This window comes from Pseudorca crassidens, chromosome 3 (assembly GCF_039906515.1).
Source record: "Pseudorca crassidens isolate mPseCra1 chromosome 3, mPseCra1.hap1, whole genome shotgun sequence".
Lineage (NCBI taxonomy): Eukaryota > Metazoa > Chordata > Mammalia > Artiodactyla > Delphinidae > Pseudorca > Pseudorca crassidens.
Genome location: NC_090298.1, coordinates 51,593,308 through 51,616,426, shown reverse-complemented (window position 1 = coordinate 51,616,426; position 23,119 = coordinate 51,593,308). Strand labels below are relative to the sequence as shown.

The following is a 23,119-nucleotide window of genomic DNA, read 5'->3' as shown; positions in this document are numbered from 1 at the left end:
TACATACCCTTCATATAAATAAAAACTCCTGAAGAATGTGCTTGCATGCAAGAAATGAGTGCAATGATGTCTTTTCTGTTTTTTAAATTTGCTTATATTTATTTATGCTTTGTTTATGTTCTTTCAATCCTTGCTAACTTCATTTCTTTATTCAAGACTTAAGATTAGGAGTACATACGTAAGGAGTAAAACCACAAAGAAAAGCAAAGAAGACATACATAAGTGAGGCTAGTGGTTATCTGGGGGAAGTGGGGGACAGCAAGTGGTTTGTGGGGGGAGGGCACACAGAAGATTAATTAGGGTTCTGGTAACAATCTGTTACCTAACCTGAGAGATGGGTATGCAGCTATTTACTTTATTAATTCTCTTTCAACTGTAAATATTCATTGTATATACGCTTCTCTATGTATGATGCACTTAATAATAAAGATTGTTTGAATTTTTACATTAAAAAAAGACTTAAGAAAGTACTATATATATCGATGCTGTATTCACTTCACAATCTAGAATGGATTTCCCAGTCTGTCTACTAATATCAGTTCATCTACTTGGACTCCTTTTAACTTAAGACTTGTAGGAAAGCAATTAAAATCATTTTTTTGGAAATAGAATTCTTGTTGATCTAGTTTCCTCATTGCTACTTTATATTAGACAATAATGGAAGCATCTGTAGTAATTATAATTTATTTAGAGAAGCCAAGTAAGCAAATAGTTTTGACTGTCTGTCCAAGTTTAGTGCCTTCTGCTATATTATTCAAATCTTTCTTTTGATTTTGGTGATTAAATTATAAACAATTTCTAATTTGTCTCCTGTGGAGAAATTTAGTAATGTTTCCCTTCTGGGTTAAATTTACGTCTTACAGCTGCTAGAGATGAAAGTCTTCTCAGTGTACACCTCTTTCTAATAGAAACTACATTTTAAAAATTATCTGTTATTTGGAGGCCAGAATCTTTGTGTTGCTTGTAGAGGTAAGTCAAAGGTCAACAAAACCCTTCAAAATGTTTTTAATGCCTAAGAATTTGAATATTTGTCAGTGAGGTACGAAAGAGTATTTTCTCTCTATTATTGTGAAAAGAGTGGTTTAGCTTGTACACTTTTTAAAACTTTAATACTTGATTGAAAAATATTGTCAGTATGTTTCAATAATGTTTATATTGTTTTTTAAAAGTTTCAAATTAAACATGAATGTGTTGCTAGGTTAACATGGATCTCACTTTTTCATGGCAGAATTTCCTCAGCAAAGTTAGAAGAATGGTCATTTCTATAATGAGTTTTTATTTGAATTTTTTTGAAGTTGGCAACTTCTGAATATTTAAAAGCTACAAGGACGCTAAGCCTTTGTCCATGCAATAAATGTCTCAGATAATTATGACAGTTCTCAGAAAATATGCTAAAATGAGTTTCAATACAGTAGACTCAGTAGTTGAGCATTTGATTACAGCAATAGGAAATAAAAACATTTTATTTAACTTAAAAATGCTAATCTATTGATATAATATACAGTCATGACCTTTTCTTTGCCATGGATCTGCTAATTGGTGTTACACACAATCTTTTGAGTGGAAATCATATTTGAAATGTATTTTCTACTTTTTGTAGTTTGTTTCTTCAAAGATGAGCAAGCAGTTAAGATACTTGTAAAGAAATCTGAGTGCAGAATCCTTCTATCATTAGTTCTCAACTAGAGGTGATACAGGTTCCCTGGAAATCTGTGAAGGTTTTTTTGTTTAGTTGCCCATAACAACTGTCATACCGGAGAAGAGCAGTATGACATTTAGTATGTAGGGTCCAGGAACTATAAATATCCTGCAGTGTCTTGGACAATGAAGAATTGTCTGGCCCAAAATGCCAATGACACCCCCTTTGAGAAAAAAAGATACCTTTTCTCACTGTTTTAGGGTTTTTTCTCCTATCTTTACAGTCTTCTTACCAAGACCTAATTTGAAAACTGCTTTTTTAAAGCAGTTCGTCTAAATCAAGCCTTTCCAGAAGTACTGCTTTGTTTCATGGAAACAACTACTCTTTTTTTTTTTCCACATTCATTTTTTTTTACTTACATGATATTATATAAACAAACTTTGGAACAATGAATAACAGACTCTTGGTGGAGTAAAATATCAACAGATGAAGTAAAATAGATAGGCATGAGCTGAGGAAAAAATGATCAAGAAGGTACAATGCCAGGAGAAGCAGGACTGGGCAGCATCATATAAGCCAAAGGAGTAAGGGTTTTCAAGGTTGAGGAGAAATGTCAGGTGTAACAGATAAGATCTGTGAGAAATAGATTGAAAAATGTTCACTGGATTTGCCAGGTAGAATGCTTTGCTGACCTTAGCAAGATCAGTTTAAGTAGAGTTGTAGGTCATGAAACAAACTTTGTAGATTCAGGCCTGAATAGTGAGGGATAGGGCCTATGTTATTTCCATTTTTCAAGAAATTTACATGAGGAAAGTAGGGTACTGTCTTAAGGTCCATATGGGGTGCTATAACAAAATAACACAGGTTGGGTAGCTTATAAACAACAGAAATGTATTGCTCACAGTTCTAGAAGCTGGAAGCCCAAGTTCTGGATACCAGCATGGTCACGTGAAAGCCCTTTTCCAAGTCACAGATTTTTGTTGTATCCTCAGTTGGCGGAAGGGGCTAGGGATCTCTCTGGAGTCTCTTTTAGAAGGCACTAATCCCATTCATGAGGGTACCACCCTCAGAGCCTAATCACCTTCCAAAGGCCCCACCTACTAATACCATCACCTATGGGGGTTAGAATTTCAACATATGAATTTTGGGGGACACAAACATTCATACCATATTGAATAATTCCTAGAAGGGAATATGGGATAAATGGAGGGTTTTATATTTGAAGTATAAAATGTATATATAGACCAAGGGGATATTAGAAGAGATCTTGTAGATATTGGAGACAAGAGAAGATTATGGAAGTTTCTCTTAAGAGGTATGACAAGGATACCTCTTAAGTCTGGAGGAAACTAGGTGAGAAAAATATGGTTGTTTTCAGGTGCAGAGACAAAGTAGAAGGAGATGCTTCCTGTTAATCTTAATTTTCTTTGTAAATTAGGAGGCAGGATCATCCGTTTTGGGAGGAGGCACTGAGTGGGCCAGGGAATGGTCGAAGAATGATTTAAGTCAGGCATTAGTTTGGAAAAGTCATTAAGGGAAATAGGGGAGGAAGTTGACCAAAGACAAATAAAAAATTAAAAAGTTTGTGTTTGTGCTCATGTCCATGAATATGTGATTGTGTTCATGCATTGTTTGGCTGCTCAGGGGTAGGCACGACTCAAAGAAAGGATAGCTTTGACCCAGATTAGTTGTTTTACAGTGAGGTACAGTAGAACAGGAATATGAAAGAGTCAGATGAGGCTTATAAAAGAGTGTTCAGATGGTCAGGAATGATAGACTAAGAGAAAAATGAAGGGATTAAGTGACCGAAGTTTTTAACGAGATTCAGAAACAGATCTGTGCATGGGTGTAAGGGAATAAGGAAGCTAGAAGGATAAAAGGTTATAGTCAAAGTACTATAATATTGGAGTTTAAAATTTCAGACATGAAACAGTTCCAGGTGATGACAAGGAGCCTTGTGTGGCCATGGCATCTAGAATGTCAAGGAGCTGAGAAAAGCCATCCAAAGCCATAGGCTGTCCGTCTAGGCTATGGAAGGTCTTAAGGTAAAGAGCTAGAGTGTGAGTCAGGCTCCAACAATTTTGGTGGATGGGGCTGTTACACAGCAGCAGAGGGCTAGCTGCAGGGGAGCGTAGGGGACTGCTATGTGGAAGCAGTGTTGAGGAGCCTGGAGGATGCTAATAATACAGAGGTAAGCTGTAAGCTGTCTGCAGGAAAGAGCCAAGTATCCCTTAAAAAAAGCAGTAGAGGGGGCATTCTGTGAACAGGTAGCACAGTTTGTTCACCAGGGATTGCAGGTTTCAGAAGCTGTCATAAAAAGATGGGGAGAGAAGGGGGTGATGATTAGTTAAGTCAGAGGAATAGAAAGAGCAATGTGTGGATAAGACTTCAGGGAAGTGATATGAATACAGAGGCCTGCACTTTTGGGTGGGAACCAAAATGATAGGGATGTGAAGTTTTGGGAATTAACTAGGTTTAAGAATTCAGAAGTTTATAATGTAGCTTTCATCATCTCAAAACTCAGGACCTTAGGTAGAGACAAAGCCTGGTAAAAATTAATACTTGTTAGCCTAGTCTGTACACTCTGTAGGCCAAGGAAGAAGTGCATGGGCACCCTAATTATAAAACAAGAGTTTTTTTTAATGCGTTGACACATTTTTATCTGCACAGTCTAAATGAAACTGTAGGTTTTATTGTTACTGGACACTTAGAGTTGCCCACATAGCCACTCCTTGAGTGAGAACAAGAGAGAATATGCCTTTGCTTTTATTGGTACAACAACTGGTAAGAACCTGGTACTGTGTATTGAATATCTGCTTGGTGCTAGGGTCTGTACTAAGCAGTTTAAAGATATGATTCATTGCATTTCATTCCTAAAACAACCCTGTGAAGTAGGTTTCATAGTCTCCATTTTTATGAACATTCAAAACCATTGGTCTGGCATGTAGGTACAAACCTTAGCTGGCAATTACTAGCTGTGTGACTTTAGGCAGGTTACTTAACCACTCTGTGCTTCAGTTTTGTGTCGGTAAAATGAGATAATTATAGTACTTAGTTCCATAGACTTGTTGTAAAGATTAAATTAGTTAATTCAAGTTTTACATCAATACTTTGCCAAAAATCATTATTATTGATTATTATTGTTACAAATAATTACTGTGACAAATCAGAAAACAGGCTCAAGAGGATTACTCTGTTATTAAATAGGAAAACTGAAAATTGAAATCTGGTTATTAGTAAGACTTCATACTGTGCCGTGGTGCTTTTTTCCCCATTTAAAAAAATTGTGGTAGGAGATTGGTTCAAGATGGCGGAGCAGAAGGACATGCACTCTCTCCCTCTTGCAAGAGCACCAGAATCACAGCTAACTGCTGAACAATCATCAACAGGAAGACACTGGAACTCACCAAACAAGATACCCCACATCCAAAGACAAAGGAGAAGCCACAGTGAGATGGTAGGAGGGGTGCAATCATAATAAAATCAAATCCCATAACTGCTGGGTGGGTAACTCACAAACTGGACTACACTTATATCACAGAAGTCCATGCACTGGACTGAAGGTTCTGAGCCCCACGTCAGGCTTCCCAACCTGGGGGTCTGGCAATGGGAGGAGGAATTCCTAGAGAATCAGACATTGAAGGGTAGCGGGATTTGATTGCAGGACTTCAACAGGTTTGGGGTAAACAGACTCCACTCTTGGAGGGCACATGCAAAGTAGTGTATGCATCAGGACCCAGGGGAAGGAGCAGTGACCCCATAGGAGACTGAACCAGACCTACCTGCTAGTGTTGGAAGGTCTCCTGCAGAAGCAGGGGGTGGCTGTGTCTCATCGTGAGGACAAGGACACTGGCAGCAGAAGTTCTGGGAAGTACTCCTTGGCATTAGCCCTCCAAGAACCTGGCATTAGCCCCACCAAAGAGCCCAGTAGGCTCCAGTGTTGGGTTGCCTCAGGCCAAACGACCAACAGGGAGGGAACCCAGCCCCACCCATCAGCAGACAAGCAGATTACAGTTTTACTGAGGTCTGCCCACCACCAGTCCCTCCCATCAGGAAACTTGTAGATAGCCTCATCCACCAGAGGGCAGACAGCAGAAGCAAGAAGAACTACAATCCTGCAGCGTGTGGAACAAAAACCACAGTCACAGAAAGATAGACAAGATGAAAAGGCAGAGGGCTATGTACCAGATGAAGGAACAAGATAAAACCCCAGAAAAACAACTAAATGAAGTGGAGATAGGCAACCTTCCAGAAAAAGAATTCAGAATAATGATAGTGAAGATGATCCAGGACCTCGGAAAAAGAATGGAGGCAAAGATAGAGAAGAAGCAAGGAATATTTAACAAAGACCTAGAAAATTAAAGAACAAACACCTACAAGAATTAAAGAACAAACAAACAGAGATGAAGAATACAATAACAGAAATGAAAAATACACTAGAAGGAATCAATAGCAGAGTAACTGAGGCAGAAAAACAGATAAGTGACCTGAAAGACAGAATGGTAGAATTCACTGCTATGGAACAGAATAAAGAAAAAAGAATGAAAAGAAAAGAAGACAGCCTAAGAGACCTCTGGGACAACATTAAACACAACAACATTTGGATTATAGGGGTCCCAGAAGGAGAAGAGAGAGAGAAAGGACCCGAGAAAATATTTGAAGTGATTATAGGTGAAAACTTCCCTAACATGGGAAAGGAAATAGCCACCCAAGTCCAGGAAGCACAGAAAGTCCCAGGAAGGATAAACCAAAGGAGAAACATACCGAGGCACATAGTAATCAAACTGACAAAAATTAAAGACAAAGAAAAACTATTTTTTTGTTTGTTTGTTTTTTTACAGTACGCGGGCCTCTCACTGTTGTGGCCTCTCCCGTTGCAGAGCACAGGCTCCGGACGCACAGGCTCAGCAGCCATGGCTCACGGGCCCAGCCATCTGCTGCATGTGGGATCTTACTGGACCAGGGCACGAACCCGTGTCCCCTGCATCAGGAGGTGGACTCTCAACCACTGCGCCACCAGGGAAGCCCCCAAAGAAAAACTATTGAAAGCAACAAGGGAAAAACAACAAATAGCATACAAGGGAAGTCCCATAAGAGTAACAGCTGATTTCTCAGCAGAAACTCTACAAGCCAGAAGGGAGTGGCATGATGTATTTAAAGTGATGAAAGGGAGGAAACTACAACCAAGATACTCTACCCAGCAAGGATCTCATTCAGATTTGACAGAGAAATCAAAAGCTTTACAGACACGCAAAAGCTAAGAGAATTCACCACCACCAAACCAGCTCTACAACAAATGCTAAAGGAACTTCTCTAGGCAAGAAACATAAGAGAAGGAAAAGACCTACAATCCCGAACCCAAAACAATGAAGAAAATGGGAATAGGAACACACATATCGATAATTACCTTAAATGTAAATGGACTAAATGCTCCCACCAAAAGACACAGGCTCTCTGAATGGATACAAAAACAAGACCCATATATATGCTGTCTACAAGAGACCCACTTCAGACCTAGGGACACATACAGGCTGAAAGTGAGGGGATGGAAAAAGATATTCCATGCAAATGGAAATCAAAAGAAAGCTGGAGTAGCAATACTCATATCAGATAAAATAGACTATAAAATAAAGAATGTTACAAGCGACAAGGAAGGACACTGCATAATGACCAAGGCATCAATCCAGGAAGAAGATATAACAATTATAAATATATTTGCACCCAACATAAGAACACCTCAATACATAATGCAAATGCTAACAGCTATAAAAGAGGAAATCGACAGTAACACAATAATAGTGGGGGACTTTAACACCTTACTTACACCAATGGACAGATCATCCAAAGTGAAAATTAATAAGGAAACACAAGCTTTAAATGACACAGTAGACCAGATAGATTTAATTGATATTTATAGGACATTCCGTCCAAAAACAGCAGATTACACTTTCTTCTCAAGTGCACACAGAACATTCTCCAGGATAAATCACATCTTGGGTCACAAATCAAGCCTCAGTAAATTTAAGAAAATTGAAATCATATCAAGCATCTTTTCTGACCACAACGCTATGAGATTAGAAATCATTTACAGGGGAAAAAACATAGAAAACACAAACACATTAGGCTAAACAATATGTTACTAAATAACTAGGAGATCACTGAACAAATCAAAGAGGAAATCAAAAAATACATAGAGCTAAATGACAATGGATACACAATGATCCAAAACCTATGGGATGCAGAAAAAGCAGTTCTAAGAGGGAAGTTTATAGCAATTCAAGCCTTCCTCAAGAAACAAGAAAAATCTCAAATAAACAATCGAACCTTACACCTAAAGGGACTAGAGAGAGAAGAACAAACAAAACCCAAACTTAGTAGAAAGAGATCATAAAGATCAGAGCAGAAATAAATGAAATAGAAACAAACAAAACAATAGCAAATATCGATAAAACTAAAAGCTCGTTCTTTGAGAAGCTAAACAAAATTGATAAAGCATTAGCCAGGCTCATCAAGAAAAAGAGGGAGAGGACTCAAATCAATAAAATTAGAAATGGAAAAGGAGAAGTTACAACAGACACCACAGAAATACAAAGCATCTAAGAGACTACTACAAGCAACTCTATGCCAATAAAATGGACAACCTGGAAGAAATGGACAAATTCTTAGAAAGGTATAACCTTCCAAGCCTGAACCAGGAAGAAATAGAAAATATGAACAGACCAATCACAGTAATGAAATTGAAACTGTGATTAAAAATCTTCCAACAAACAAAAGTCTGGGACCAGATGGCTCACAGGGGAATTCTGTCAAACATTTAGAGAAGAGCTAACACCCATCCTTCTCAAGCTCTTCCAAAAAACTGCAGAGGAAGGAACACTCCCAAACTCATTCTATGAGACCACCATCACCCTGATACCAAAACCAGACAAAGATACTACAAAAAAAGAAAATTACAGACCACTATCACTGATGAATATAGATGCAAGAATCCTTAACAAAATACTAGCAAACACAATCCAACAACACATTAAAAGGATCATCCACCATGATCAAGTGGGATTTATCCCAGGGATGCAAGGCTTCTTCAGTATACACAAATCAATTAATGTGATACACTATATTAACAAGTTGAGGAAGAAAAACCATATGATCATCTCAATAGATGCAGCAAAAGCTTTTGACAAAATTCAACACCCATTTATGATAAAAACTCTCCAGAAAGTGGCCATAGAGGGAACCTACCTCAATATAATAAGGGCCATATATGACAAACCCACAGCAAACATCCTTTTCAATGGTGAAAAGCTGAAAGCATTTCCTCTAAGATCAGCAACAAGACAAGGATGTCCACTCTCGCCACTATTATTCAACATAGTTTTGGAAGTCTTAGCCATGGCAATCAGAGAAGAAAAAGAAATAAAAGGAATAAAAATTGGAAAAGAAGAAGTAAAACTTGTCACTGTTTGCAGATGACGTTGTACTATACATAGAGAATCCTAAAGATGCCACCAGGAAACTACTAGAGCTAATCGAAGTTGCAGGATACAAAATTAATGCACAGAAATCTGTTGCATTCCTATACACTAATGATGAAAAATCTGAAAGAGAAATTGAGGAAACACTCCCATTTACCACTGCAACAAAAAGAATAAAATACCTAGGAATAAACCAACCTAGGGAGACAAAAGACCTGTATGCAGAAAACTATAAGACACTGATGAAAGAAATTAAAGGTGATAGAAACAGATGGAGAGATATACCATGTTCTTGGATTGGAAGAATCAATATTGTGAAAATGTCTATACTACCCAAAGCAATCTACAGATTCAGTGCAATCCCTGTCAAATTAACAATGGCATTTTTTACAGAACTAGAACAAAAAAATCTTAAAATTTGTATGGAGACACAAAAGACCCTGAATAGCCAAAGCAATCTTGAAGAAAAAAAAAAAAAACTGACCTGGAGGAATCAGACTCCCTGACATCAGACTATACTACAAAGCTACAGTAATCAAGACAGTATGGTACTGGCACAAAACCAGAAATAGAGATCAATGGAACAAGATAGAAAGCCCAGAGATAAACCCACACACCTGTGGTCAACTAATCTATGACAAGGAGGCAAGGATATACATGGAGAAAAGACAGTCTCTTCAATAAGTGGTGCTGGGAAAATTGGACAGCTACATGTAAAAGAAAGAAATTAGAACACTTCGTAGCACCATACACAGAAATAAACTCAAAATGGATTAGAGGCCTAAATGTAAAACTGATCCCTATAAAACTCTTAAAGAAAACATAGGAAGAATACTCTTTGACATAAATCACAGCAAGATCTTTTTTGATTCACCTCCTAGAGTAATAGAAATAAAAACAAAAATAAACAAATGGGACCTAATGAAACTTCAAAGCTTTTGCAAAGCAAAGGAAGCTACCAACAAGACGAATAGACAACCCTCAGAATGGAGAAAAATATTTGCAAACGAATCAATGGACAAAGGCTTAATATCCAAAATATATAAGCAGCTCATGCAGCTCAGTATTAAAAAAACAAACAACCCAATCCAAAAATGGGCAGAAGACCTAAATAGATATTTCTCCAAAGAAGACATACAGATGGCCAAGAAGCACATGAAAAGCTGCTCAACATCACTAATTATTAGAGAAATGCAAATCAAAACTACAATGAGGAATCACCTCACACCAGTTAGAATGGGCATCATCAGAAAATCTACAAACAACAAATGCTGTAGAGGGTGTGGAGAAAAGGAAACCCTCTTGCACTGTTGGTGGGAATGTAAATTGATACAGCCACTCTGGAGAACAGTATGGATGTGCCTTAAAAAACTAAAAATAGAATTGCCACATGACCCAGCAATCCCACTACTGGGCATATACCCAGAGAAGACCATAATTCAAAAAGGCACATGCACCCCAATGTTCACTGCAGCACCATTTACAATAGCCAGGTCATGGAAGCAACCTAAATACCCATCAACAGACGAATGGATAAAGAAGATGTGGTACATATATACAATGGAGTATTACTCAGCCATAAAAAGGAACAAAATTGGGTCATTTGTAGAGACGTGGATGGATCTAGAGACTGTCATATAGAGTGAAGTAAGTCAGAGAAAAACAAATGTCGTATTTTAACTCATATATGTGGAACCTAGAAAAATGGTACAGATGAACCAGTTTGCAGGGCAGAAATTGAGACACAGATGTAGAGAACAAATGTATGTAACACCAAGGGGGGAAAGAGGCCGGGGGGGAGGTGGTGGGATGAATTGGGAGGTTGAGATTGGCATATATACGCTAATAATGTATAAAATGGATAATAAATAAGAACCTACTGTATAAAAAAATAAATACAATAAAATTCAAAAATAAATTGTGAGGGCTTCCCTGGTGGCGCAGTGGTTGAGAGTCCGCCTGCCGATGCAGGGGACACGGGTTCGTGCCCCGGTCTGGGAAGATCCCACGTGCCGCGGAGCGGCTGGGCCCGTGAGCCATGGCCGCTGAGCCCGCGCGTCCAGAGCCTGTGCTCCACAACGGGAGAGGCTGCAACAGTGAGAGGACCGCATAACGAAATAAATAAATAAATAAATAAATAAATAAATAAATTTTGGTAAAATATATATAACATCATGTGCCATTTTAACCATTTTTAAGTATACAATTCAGTGGCATTAATTACATTCACAGTGTTGTACAACCATCGCCCCTATCTATTACAAAACTTTTTCATCACCCCAAATAGAAACTCTATAAACCTTAAGCAGTACCTCCCCACTCCTCCCTTCCCCCAGACCCTGGTAACCTCTAATCTACTTTCTATCTCTATGAATTTGGCCATTCTAGATATTTCATGTAAGTCGAATCATATAGTATTTGTCCTTTTGTGTCTGGCTTATTTCCCTTAGCACAATGTTTTTAAAGTTCATTCATGTTGTAGCATGTATCATAACTTTATTCCTCTTTATGGCTGAATGATATTTCATTGTATGGATACACCACATTTTCTTTATCCATTCATCTATTGATAGACACTTGGGTTATTTTTACCTTTTGGCTATTGTGATTAATGGGCAATGAATTTTGTTGTATAAGTGTCTGTCTGAGTCCCCGTTTTTGATTCTTTTGGGTATATACCTAGGAGTGGAATGCTGGGTCATCTGTGTGCAGCTTCTTGAGGAGTTGCCAGACTGTTTTCCACAGCAGCTCCATCATTTTATATTCCCACCAGAAATGTACAAGAGTTCCAGTTTCTCCACATTCTTGCCAACACTTACTTTCCTTTCTCTTTTCTTTTTTAAAAATTGTAGCCATCTTAATAGATGTGAAGGGATATCTCATGGTTTTCAGTTGCATTTCTCTAAAGACTAATGATGTTGGGTATCTTTTCATGGTCTTACTGGCCATTTGTATATCTTCTTTGGAGAAATGTCTATTCAGTTTCTTTGCCCATGTTTTAATTGAGTTGTCTTTTTCTTCTTGAGTTGCGGGAATTGTATATATACTAAATAGTTAACCTTATCAGATATATAAGTTACAAATCTTTTCTTCCACTCTGTAGGTTGTTTTTTCACTTTCATAATAATTTCTTTGCACACATGTTTTAGATTTTGATGAAATCCAACTTATCAGTTTTATCTTTTGTTACTTGTGCTGTTGGTGTTTTATATGTAAGAATCCATTGCTAAATGCAAGTTAAAGAAGATTTACCCCATACTTTCTTCTGAGAGTTTTATGGTTTTAGCTCTTATATTGTTGTGGTCTTTAATCCATTTTCAGTCAGTTTTTGCATACGATGTTAGGTGAGGAGTTCAACTTCATTCGTTTACATGTGGAAATCCTGTTGTCCCAGCACCATCTGTTGAAGAGACTGTTCTTTCCCCACTGAATAGACTTGACACTCTTGTCAAAAAGCAATTGGCTATATATGTATGGGTGTATTTCTGGACTCTAAATTCTATTCCATTGGTCTATATGACTATCCTTATGACTCTATCACCCTGTTTTGATTACTATAGCTTTGTGGTAAGTTTTGAAATCAGGAAATATGAGTCTTCCACCTTTATTCTTTTTCAAGATTGTTTTGGCTGTTCAGGGTCCCTTACATTTTTGTATGAATTTAAGGATTGTCTTTTCCATTTCTGAAAAAGCCAGGTTACTCTTTACAGTCAGCTACTAAAATGTTACAACTTGAAATGTCTCTACATATCTGTGGTCAAAATTTAAGTTTCTGGTCATCTAAGAATTTTCTGCTGAGGACCTCCCTGGTGGTGCTATGGTTAAGAATCCACCTGCCAATGCAGGGGACATGGGTTCGATCTCTGGTCCAGGAAGATCCCACATGCTGTGGAGCAACTAAGCCCATATGCCACAACTGCTGAGCCCGCGTGCCACAACTACTGAAGCCCGCACACCTAGAGCCCATGTTCTGCAACAAGAGAAGCCACTGCAATGAGAAGCCCACGTACCACCACAAAGAGTAGCCCCCAGCTCGCCTCAACTAGAGAAACCCTGCGCACAGCAACAAAGAACCAACGCAGCCAAAAATAATAAATAAATAACCAATAAACAAACATGGAGAGGATGTTGGCCCCGGGGGGTGGGAGCTGCTGGCAGGAGAACGTGGCTGAGGTGGGACCTGCTGGAAGTCACCGTGTCCAGGCAGGTCCACAGCCTGTTTTGTTTTTTTTCTTTTTTAAAGAATTTTCTGCTCATTGTCTCCTGAGAGTCTATGTAGAAAAGAGGTCACGAGAACTATATTTTGGAATAATTTTCTAAGTTTGTTCACAAGCAACTTGTCTTATTATCAGTTTAGGGTCAGTTTCATTGAAGTAAGTCTAAAATGGGTGTGAGACAGACTGCTGTCAGTGTGGTTATTAAGTATTTTGTTTATATGAAATATTTATTACAATATAAGGTGTTTGGATGCAAAGCTAGGTTAAGTAAAGGAAAAATTGTATCATCAGGAGTTCTGATCAGAATGGCAAGCTGAAGCAACATAGAAAGTCCTCCTTTCTGCTCCAAAAACAGAGAGATACTGGAGAAAAATAGAGTAACAACAAAAATAAAAATAACCCAGGTGAAAAAGGGAAATCCCCAGGTGTTGGAAAGGAAAAGGAGCTCAAAGCCAGAGCAGGGAATGATAGCTGGAAACAATGAGGTCCACGGGCCTACTGGGTAGACATTTATGGGATACGGAGTGAAGCTTTAGACCCCTGTGGAATGGCAGCATGGCCAGAGTGGAGGCTCTTGTTTAGAGCCAGATTGCTCAAAAAAACAGTGAAGCAGGAATTAGAAAAATTCCATTTACTGTCTAGGGAAAGTGATGAGAAAGTTTACTGTGTTTAAGTTCCTATAAAATAATAATTAGAAGAAAAGGAATAATCGAGAATTGGTAACCTGAACTTATACCTTGTGTAGGTATGAGGAGTGAATTTATACTGCCCCCAGTGAGGCAGGTACTCTTTGTCGAAGCTAAGAAATTAGCATAAAAAATTGGTCAGGTATCAAAGTAAATTAAAAAAGTAAGTCCAGCTACATGTCATTATTAGTGAAACTACTTGGAAAACTAAAAACTGCATAGAAAATTTTAAAATAAAGGGATGGGGAAAAAAGAGCAGATAGATATTAGGTTGAATATTGTTGATAATCAGCTGTTTTACTCACAAAAGTTGCAACTTCATGTGATTCAACTAATAACGGAGAAATTGACAAATCTATAGTGATAAAGGTACTTAAAATTATACTATCAGAAGTTATTATGCAAAAAAGTAAGATGGAGATTTGAACAACAAAATAGACATCAACAAATAGTGATGTATATTCTTTTAAAATACATATCAAGTTTTTCCCTAAATTTACTACATGATAGGCCATAAAAGAAATCTCAGCAAATACTAAAAAACTGATGTCATACAGACTCCACTCTCTGATAACAGTGTAATAAATTTAGAAATCAACAAAAGCATAGTCTGAAAGCTCCATATGTTTGGAAACTGAAAAGAACACTTCTGAATGATTCATTTGAAAGAAATCACAATAGAGAAAACTTGGTTCCAGCAGTATGGCAGACTGGACCCTTTTGTAAACAACTAAGAAACTTGTATAAAATATGCAATACATATTAGATAGATTAGTGTGCTAGAAGAAAATAAAGAATTAAAGAATACTTAGAGGCCAGCAACCAAAGGAAAGCAGAACGTCTAGGAGGTAAGTCTGAGGGTATTTGCTGAACCCAAGGTTCTTGAACTTTTATCGTCATATATTGGCAGGGTGCAGGGAATAAAGGCAAGGTTCAGGGCCCCACCCAAGATTGGTACCCTACTAGGAGATGCTCTTGTATAAATCTAGGCCTTCCAAAAGGCTTCACCCTTAATTAAGAGAACTAGAAATAAATCCTAGTACAGAGTTGTAGTGAATCATTAGTGGGTTGTGAAATCAATTATGTGGTTTCTATCAGCATTGATTTTTTTTGAATATCACATGTCATAATGCTTCATGTAATTTTGTTTTAATTTTTGTGGGTTAGTGTGTATATGTATATGAATGTATACATATGAATGTATATGAATATACTTGGTTGCATTGTTACTTTTTACCATCGGTCAGCCCTAGTCAAAAGAATTCAAAAGCTACTGCCTTAGAGAAGCTGTGCCATGTGTGCACAGAGAGACATGTATCGCTATGCATTTCAGCATTATTTATAACAGCAAAATACTAGAAGCAACCTAAGATCCTATCAGTAGTAGAAAGGATAAATATATTTTTATATAATGGGACATTATTCATCAGATAAAAGGAGATAATTATATCTACTTATGTTAACATAGATAAATCACATAATTATATCTACTTATGTTAACATAGATAAATCACAAAACATAATACTGAATGACAGAAACAAGTTACAGAATGATAGGTAAGTATAATTGAGTTTATGTTAAAAAATAATAAAAATACAATATGCTATTTTGAAAAGATAAGACACCAACTTCAGTATACCAACTTCTGAAGAGAGAATGGAATGGGATTGGGGCAGGGTTCCAAGGGATGGTGCAAGCTCTCCAACTCTGTATGTGTATGTGCACACACACATGCAGTTTTTCACTTCAAAAAAAAATTAAGTGAATAAAACAAAATGTTAACATGTGGATGATAAGCACTTAGGTATTATTAGTGATTTTATCTCCTGTACTTTTTTGGTGTTTGTATTCAATAATATTTGAGTTTTTTATTGCATCATGCAATAAGTAGATAACTGTTGTAGTTTTTTTTTTAATTAATTTATTTTTGGCTGCATTGTGTCTTCGTTGCTGCGCGCGGGCTTTCTCTAGTTGCAGTGAGCAGGGGCTACTGTTCATTGCTGTGCACGGGGATGTCATTGCAGTGGCTTCTCTTGTTGCAGAGCACAGGCTCTAAAGCACGCGGGCTTCAGTAGTTGTGGCTCGTGGGCTCTAGAGTGTGGGCTCAGTAGTTGTGGCGCACGGGCTTAGTTGCTCTGTGGCATGTGGGATCTTCCCGGACCAGGGCTCGAACCTGTGTCCCCTGCATTGGCAGGCGGATTCTTAACCACTGCGCCACCAGGGAAGCCCTGTTGTAGTTTTCTTATAGGGAGAATCTTTAAGGACTGAATGATGTCAGAATTAGAATCTTAGGTGTTCTTTTGAAGAACATGTTTAATTATGTTATTATGGCACCTTTAATTAGGTGACAGCTGTGTAATTGCATGAGTATAGTAGTCAAGCTGAGAAGCAAAAAAGTATATGGGAAAGGAATAAAACATAAAATCCAACATTGAAAATATTTTCTTTAGTACATAGTAAGTACATTAATTCAATATCCTGAAATCCATAAGAAGTAACCAGAAAGCATGCTTATTGAATTAGAAGCCCTGTTAAAGAAAAGAAAAGGTTTTCTGAATGTTTCATTCAGGTAAAGCAAACTACCACCCACTGAATAAAAGTTAAAACTAAACATTATATTACTAAAATTGTAACTTGTTGCTTAGTGAACAAACACAGCAAAAAATATAATGTATCTATAGTTTTGTCATTCATATTTTTTTGTTTGTTTTACTTAGCTGGTCACCTGACTTTTGAATGCCGCAATTTTCTCCGAGTAGACCCCAAAAGGGACATAGTTTTGGATGTCAGCAGCACAAGTAGTGAAGAGAGTGATGAAGAGAATGAAGAACTGAATAAACTGCAAGCATTACAAGAAAAAAGTAAGCAATACCTTTTTCCCCCTCCATCCTTTAAAAATGTTTCTAAATGTTCTACTGTATTATGTCATGTTTATCTATTGTTCTATTATATTTGTCATTAAGATATCTTTTGCCTCTTATGTAAGAAGTACTGCCTAGGTAAGGAAATTGTAAGTACTTTGCCCAAAGTCAAACAGTTGGTCAGTGATAGAACCAACAGGCAAGTCTATTTCTGATTCCACAACACAGGTTTTATTGTGTTTTGTTTTGTTTTTTGTTTTTCCATCTCACTGTAATGTATCACATGGTACAAAGAGTCTGATTTAAGATTTGGTTTCTATTCCTATTTGGCTACTTTTTAGTATGTGACTTTTAGCAAATCACTTAACTGCTCTGAACTTCAGTTTCCTTGTGGGATAACACAAAGGATTGGATTGTCAAATCACACCCATTCATATCAGAGATCTTAGCAGTGTCAAGCTTTACTGATACCATTGACCCTTGAACAACATGGGTTTGAACTGCATAGGTCCACTTTTATGCAGATTTTTTCAGTAATACATACTGCAGTACTATATAAGCTGCGGTTGGTGGAATCCACAGATGTGGAACCATGGATATGGAGAAACCGCATATATGGAGGGCAACTATAAGTTACACTTGGACTTTGGACAGCACAGAGGGGCAACATCCCTAACCCCTGCGTTGTTCAAGGGTCAACTGTAATTTCAAGTATACAAGTGATCACAAGGCATAGGCAAAGCAGCAAGAGTTTCAGGACTACAGTACAATATCCCAGGTACCCACTCTGGCCAAGGTTAACAAACGGTTTCTATATTACTTACACGAAAGAAAGTCATTTTGGTCATGAAGCATCTCAATTTTATGCCCATAGTTACATTTTCCAGGGATTATGGATTTGTGCCCCATAAATCCCTAGATTCCAGGATTATTTGCCATAAACAATCTTAGACATCCTGCTATAAGCAGTTTATAAATAGGGATTCTCTTGCCAACAGCTTGATCATGGACTTCTAGCTTTCAGAACAGTGAGGAAATAAATTTCTGTTATTTAAGCCACACCCCTTCTCCCCCCACAAAAAAGGATTCTCTGGCTAGCAAATAATTTATTTCCAGGAAGTCTGTCATTAGCATGTTGATGAAGAGATTTGACCAAGTTACCTTCTTTCTTTCCTGGGACATTCTCCTTTCCCCTCAAAAAGAGAACAGATTTCAGACCACTGTTTAACCATTTGTTTCCCATCTTGTGTATAAAATAACCTATCCCTGCAATGGGGTTTTTAGGGATAAAATGTGATGCTGTATGTGAAAATATTTTGTAAACTACAAAATGTTATATGGTAGTTGTCACACAGAAGCAAAATGAAACTTATTTGTATATGGGTTTAGGCATGGCATGAGAGAGATACAAAAAAGGTTAAACTTATTCTAGATCATCAGAGAACAATAAATGCTTAAAAAAATTTTAACCTTTCCATATTATATCCAGTGAAGGCAAGTGAAAAAGTCAAATGCCAGGGTACTAGGACAAGCTGAGAAGGCAGAAGAGGGATAGTGTTCCAAAGAAAGCAAACAAGAGTAACAGTAAATATGAGTATATACAGCTTAAGGGTAAAGATAGCTGCTTGAATATAAATGCTTACTTTTGGGACTTCCCTCGCAGTCCAGTGGTTAAGAATCTGTGCTTCCACTACAGGGGGCACGGGTTCAATCCCTGGTTGGGGAACTAAGATCCCACATGCAGCAGGATCTTTATACATAAATAAAGATATATATTTACTTCTGCTCCCTACTGAAACAACACTAAAATAGTAGTAGAAGAAATTTTTAAGGACATAAACTCACAAGGACAAAGAAAATAAGAGTCAAATTTTGCTGAAAAGCAGATGGGTTAGTGATAATGGACTGAACACTTTAAGAGAGCTCAACCCTTTAACAGTGGGGAAAGCTGAGAAGTAACCTGATTATACACCGTAAAACCCCCTAAAGTCTTGATAATGAGTATCCTTGGGTGTTTCTGGAATTGAGAATATTTGTAAGACTAAAAACAGGGATTGGTTAAAAGCCTGAAGTAGTTAGATGTTCTGTTCCCTTTCCCTACTCTGTGAAGCCCTGTTGCCTCAGCAGACTGCCACAGGTCTATTTTCTAGACAGGTAAGGCAAACGGTCTTTAAACTGGGACACACCAAACACAAATGAAGATAGTTAAATCAAAGGTTAGATACAGAATGGTGAGAGCCTTCTAGCCATCTTCACCTATTTGGTTCCCAGACATATATCACCCAGGCAGAAGATTTGAAGATACATCTCTGGGAAATCTAACCAGTCTAAGAAGAATGAAATAAGGATACTGAAATTAGGGATTCTTCAAAGGCAAGGCCTCAGCAGACCTCACCAGATTATCAGTGAAGTCCAGATTTCCAAGCTTTGCTTGCTAAAAGCTGCCAGTCAGCTTTTTAGACAATGAAGAGCACTAAATTTCTGAGGAAAGAGTCTCACATGAAATACAGATACCAAAACAGAAAAAATCAACTTGAAAAATACGAGTCTGTACAGGGAGAAAACAGAAATCATTAATATTTAGTTTCATAGAAAGATAAGATAACACCACGCATGAAACATGAATAAGATACTATAAAGAAGAACAAAAGCAACAAAAGAGCTTTTGAAAATTAAAAAAGAAGCAGACATGGAAAACTTGATAGAGTTAGAAGATAAAGTTGAAGAAAAATAAGAAGCACAAAAAGAGAGAAAAAAGATAGAACAATTGAAGGGTCATTCTAGGAAATACTTCATTCAAATGAGTCCCAGAAAAAGAAAACAGAAAATTTTTTCAAGAACTGAAGAATTAGTTTCCAGATGAAAAGGTTCAACAAGTACCAGACACAGTGGTAAAAGCAGACCCACACAAAGGTACACCATTATGAAACATCATATCATAGGAAACAAAAAGATATAATCCAGACTTCCAGAGTTGAGGATAAAACAGGACACAGGTGAAGGATCAGGAGTCAGAATAGTTTCGTACTTCTCTAAGGCAATACTGGAAGCTAGTAGAATATGGATAATGCTTTCAAATTTTTGAAGGAAAATTATATCCAAATTAGAATGATATACCCAACCAAATTATCAACCAAGTGTGAAAGTAGAATAAAGACATTGTCAGACATTCAAAATCTCAGAAAACAATTTGCCTCTCACTTACCCTTTCTTAGAAAAGCCCTGGAATAAGTGTTCTACCAAAGTACGGGAATAGACTGAAAAAAGGAAGACAAGGAGTGTAGGAAATAGAAATGATAAGAAGGGAAATTTGTAGCATGCTAGTAAAGAGAGAGCCCAGAAAGACAGCTGTGCCAGAATAGAGAGCAGCCCAGCCACATAGGAACACAACAAAAGATACTAGAACAGAAAGCCTAAAACCCTTAATTCCACAAGGACACTTTCTACCCCATTCATCTATACTGCTCTGTTTTTTTTTTAAATAGATGCATAAAACTTTAGAATTAGGAAGAATCTTTAGAACAAATAGTTTAAAAACCAGTTTTGTAGAAAAAGAAAATGAGAACAAGTGACTTTCCAAAGTCAATAGCTGGTCACAGTAGAGCCAGCACCGTGATCCAGGTTTCTTTCCTACTAGTCCTGTACCATTTTCATTACAATGTGCTGCTCTCCTACCTTAGAGATCATCCAGTCTATTGGTTCTTGACCTTTTTTTCCTTATTACATCAATCTTGAAGGATAAAGTACACTCCCACCATGAATAGTGGTTTATTCTAGAGGTGATTTTCAATCAGAAGACCTGGGACAGATCCGCTCTGGGAGAAAGGGGAGGGAGTTAACATATAATAACCCCCAGGACAGGAAATAGTTGATGAAGCTTCCTTATTAGCATCAGCTTTCCCCTAACCTCACATTGAGAATGGTTTCCTCAATCTAGCTTTTCTCCCTTTTTCTTCCTTAAAAGGTATGCTTGACCATAGTCACTTAAAGGCTCAGAATTTGTATTCCATCTCATGACTTCCACCCAGGACAGTGTTCATTTCAGTATGTCAACCAACTTGTCCTATTTAACATTTATAGAACACCTCACTCAACAACAGCAGAATACACAGTTTTTCTTTTTTTCTCAGTGCACACAGAACATCTACCAAGATAGACCTTATTCTGTGCTATAAAACAAGTCTCAATAAATTTGAGTGTTCAAGTCATGCAAAGTATCTTCTCTAGCCACAAGGAAATTAAATTAGAAATCGATAACAGGTAGCTTCTTGGAAAATTCCCAAGTAATTATAGCCTAAGACACTTCTATTTGTCCCATTGGGTCAAAGAAAAAAAAAAGAGCCAAAGGAAATTAGAAAGTACTTTTCAACTGTATGAAAATAAAAATACAACATAACATTTATGAGATGTCCCTAAAGCAGCCCTTAGAGGCAAATTTATGCACTCCATGCCTGTATTAGAAGAGAAGAAATATCTCAAATTTAATACTTCAACTTCTACCTTAAACTTGAAAAAGAAGAGCAAATGAAACCTGAATTAAGCAGAAGAAAGGACATAATAAAGATCAGAGGTGAAATCAGTGAAATGGAAAATAGAGAAACAATAGAGAAAAATGAGTGAAACTAAGAGCTGGTTCTTTGAGAAGATCTATAAAAGTGAAAATTCACTATCCAAACTGATTGGGTTAAAAAAAAAAAGTCATAAATTACCAGTATCAGAAATGAATGAAGTAACAACACTACAGATTACACAGATGCTAAAATAGAATATTATGAATAATCTTATGCCAATAAATTGGAAAACTTGGATAAACTGGAAAAATTACTTGAAAGATACAAACTACCAAAACTCTTTCAAGAAGAAATAGGTCAACTGAGTGGTCTGCATCTATTACAGAAGTTAAATGTTTTAAAACTTTCAGCAAAGAAAAGGCCATGACTGAATGGCTTCTCATGAATTCTGCCAAACATTTAAAGGAGAAGTAATACCACTTCTACATAAAATCTTTTAAAAATTAAAGAGGGGATACTTTCCAACTCAACTTATAAGACCAGCATTACCCTAATAACAAAACCAGATAAAGAGGGGCTTCCCTGGTGGCGCAGTGGTTAAGAATCCGCCTGCCAATGCAGGGGACACGGGTTCGAGCCCTTCCCGGGGAAGATCCCACATGCCACGGAGCAGCTAAGCCCGTGCACCACAACTGCTGAGCCCACATGCCACAACTACTGAAGCCTGCGCACCTAGAGCCTGTGCTCTGCAACAAGAGAAGTCACTGCAATGAGAAGCCCGTGCACCGCAACGAAGAGTAGCCCCCACTTGCCGCAACCAGAGAAAGCCTGCGCACAGCAACGAAGAGCCAACTCAGTCAAAAAAATTTTTTTAATTTTAAATTAAAAAAAAAAAGATAAAGACATTACAAGGAAAGCAGAGACTCTCAAAAGAGAATTTTAAGCAATTCTAAGCAATTATAAAATGTTAGTAAGTCAAATCCAACAATATATAAAAAGGATAATATATTATGACCAAGTGGAGCTTATTGCAGGAATACAATATTTGTTTTACATTCAGAAGTCATTGTAATTTGCTATTTTTAACAGACCAAAGACGAAAATCTGTAGTATTTTAAGAAAACCAATATTTTAAGAAAAATTATTTGAGGGAGTCCATCTTCCATTTCTTATAAAAATTTTCAGCACACTAGGAAAAGAAGGAAGCTTCATCAGCCTGATACGGGATGTCCATAAAAAACAGAAAGATTACACTATACTTAATGGTAAAAGACTGAATGTTTCCGTAACATAAGGAACAAATCAAAGATGTCCATTCCTACCACTTATTTTCAACATTGTAGTGGGGATTCTAGTCATGTAATACGACAAGAAAAAGAGATTAAAGTCATCCAGATTAGAAAAGGAAGAGTAAAAACTGTCTTTTTTGCAGATGACTTGATCATCTACATAGAAAGCCTAGAAGAAAAGTTCTAAAACTAATAACTACGTTTAGCCAAGTTGTAGGATGCAAGATCAATCAATGGGCAAAAAATCAATGTATTTCTGTATGCTGGCAGTGAAAAATAAGAAATTGAAATTTTAAAAATACCTATTACAATAGCATTAAAAGTATGAAATACTTAAGGATAAATCTGACAAAAGATGTGCAAGACTGAAGCATACAAAACATTGATGAGGGATATTAAAGAAATGAATAAATCAAGATATACCATATTCATGGACTAGA

General features: G+C 37.2%; 1 protein-coding gene across 1 annotated transcript in view; it reads left to right on the top strand.

The window, feature by feature from the left end:
• The window catches only part of SREK1IP1 (SREK1 interacting protein 1), a 61,862-nt gene that overhangs the window by 11,662 nt on the left and 27,081 nt on the right, over positions 1-23,119 (top strand). Inside the window, exon 3 of the mRNA XM_067730806.1 lies at positions 16,736-16,879. Within this exon, the coding sequence (XP_067586907.1) occupies positions 16,736-16,879 (144 nt within the window). The remainder of the gene's footprint in view (positions 1-16,735; positions 16,880-23,119) is intronic.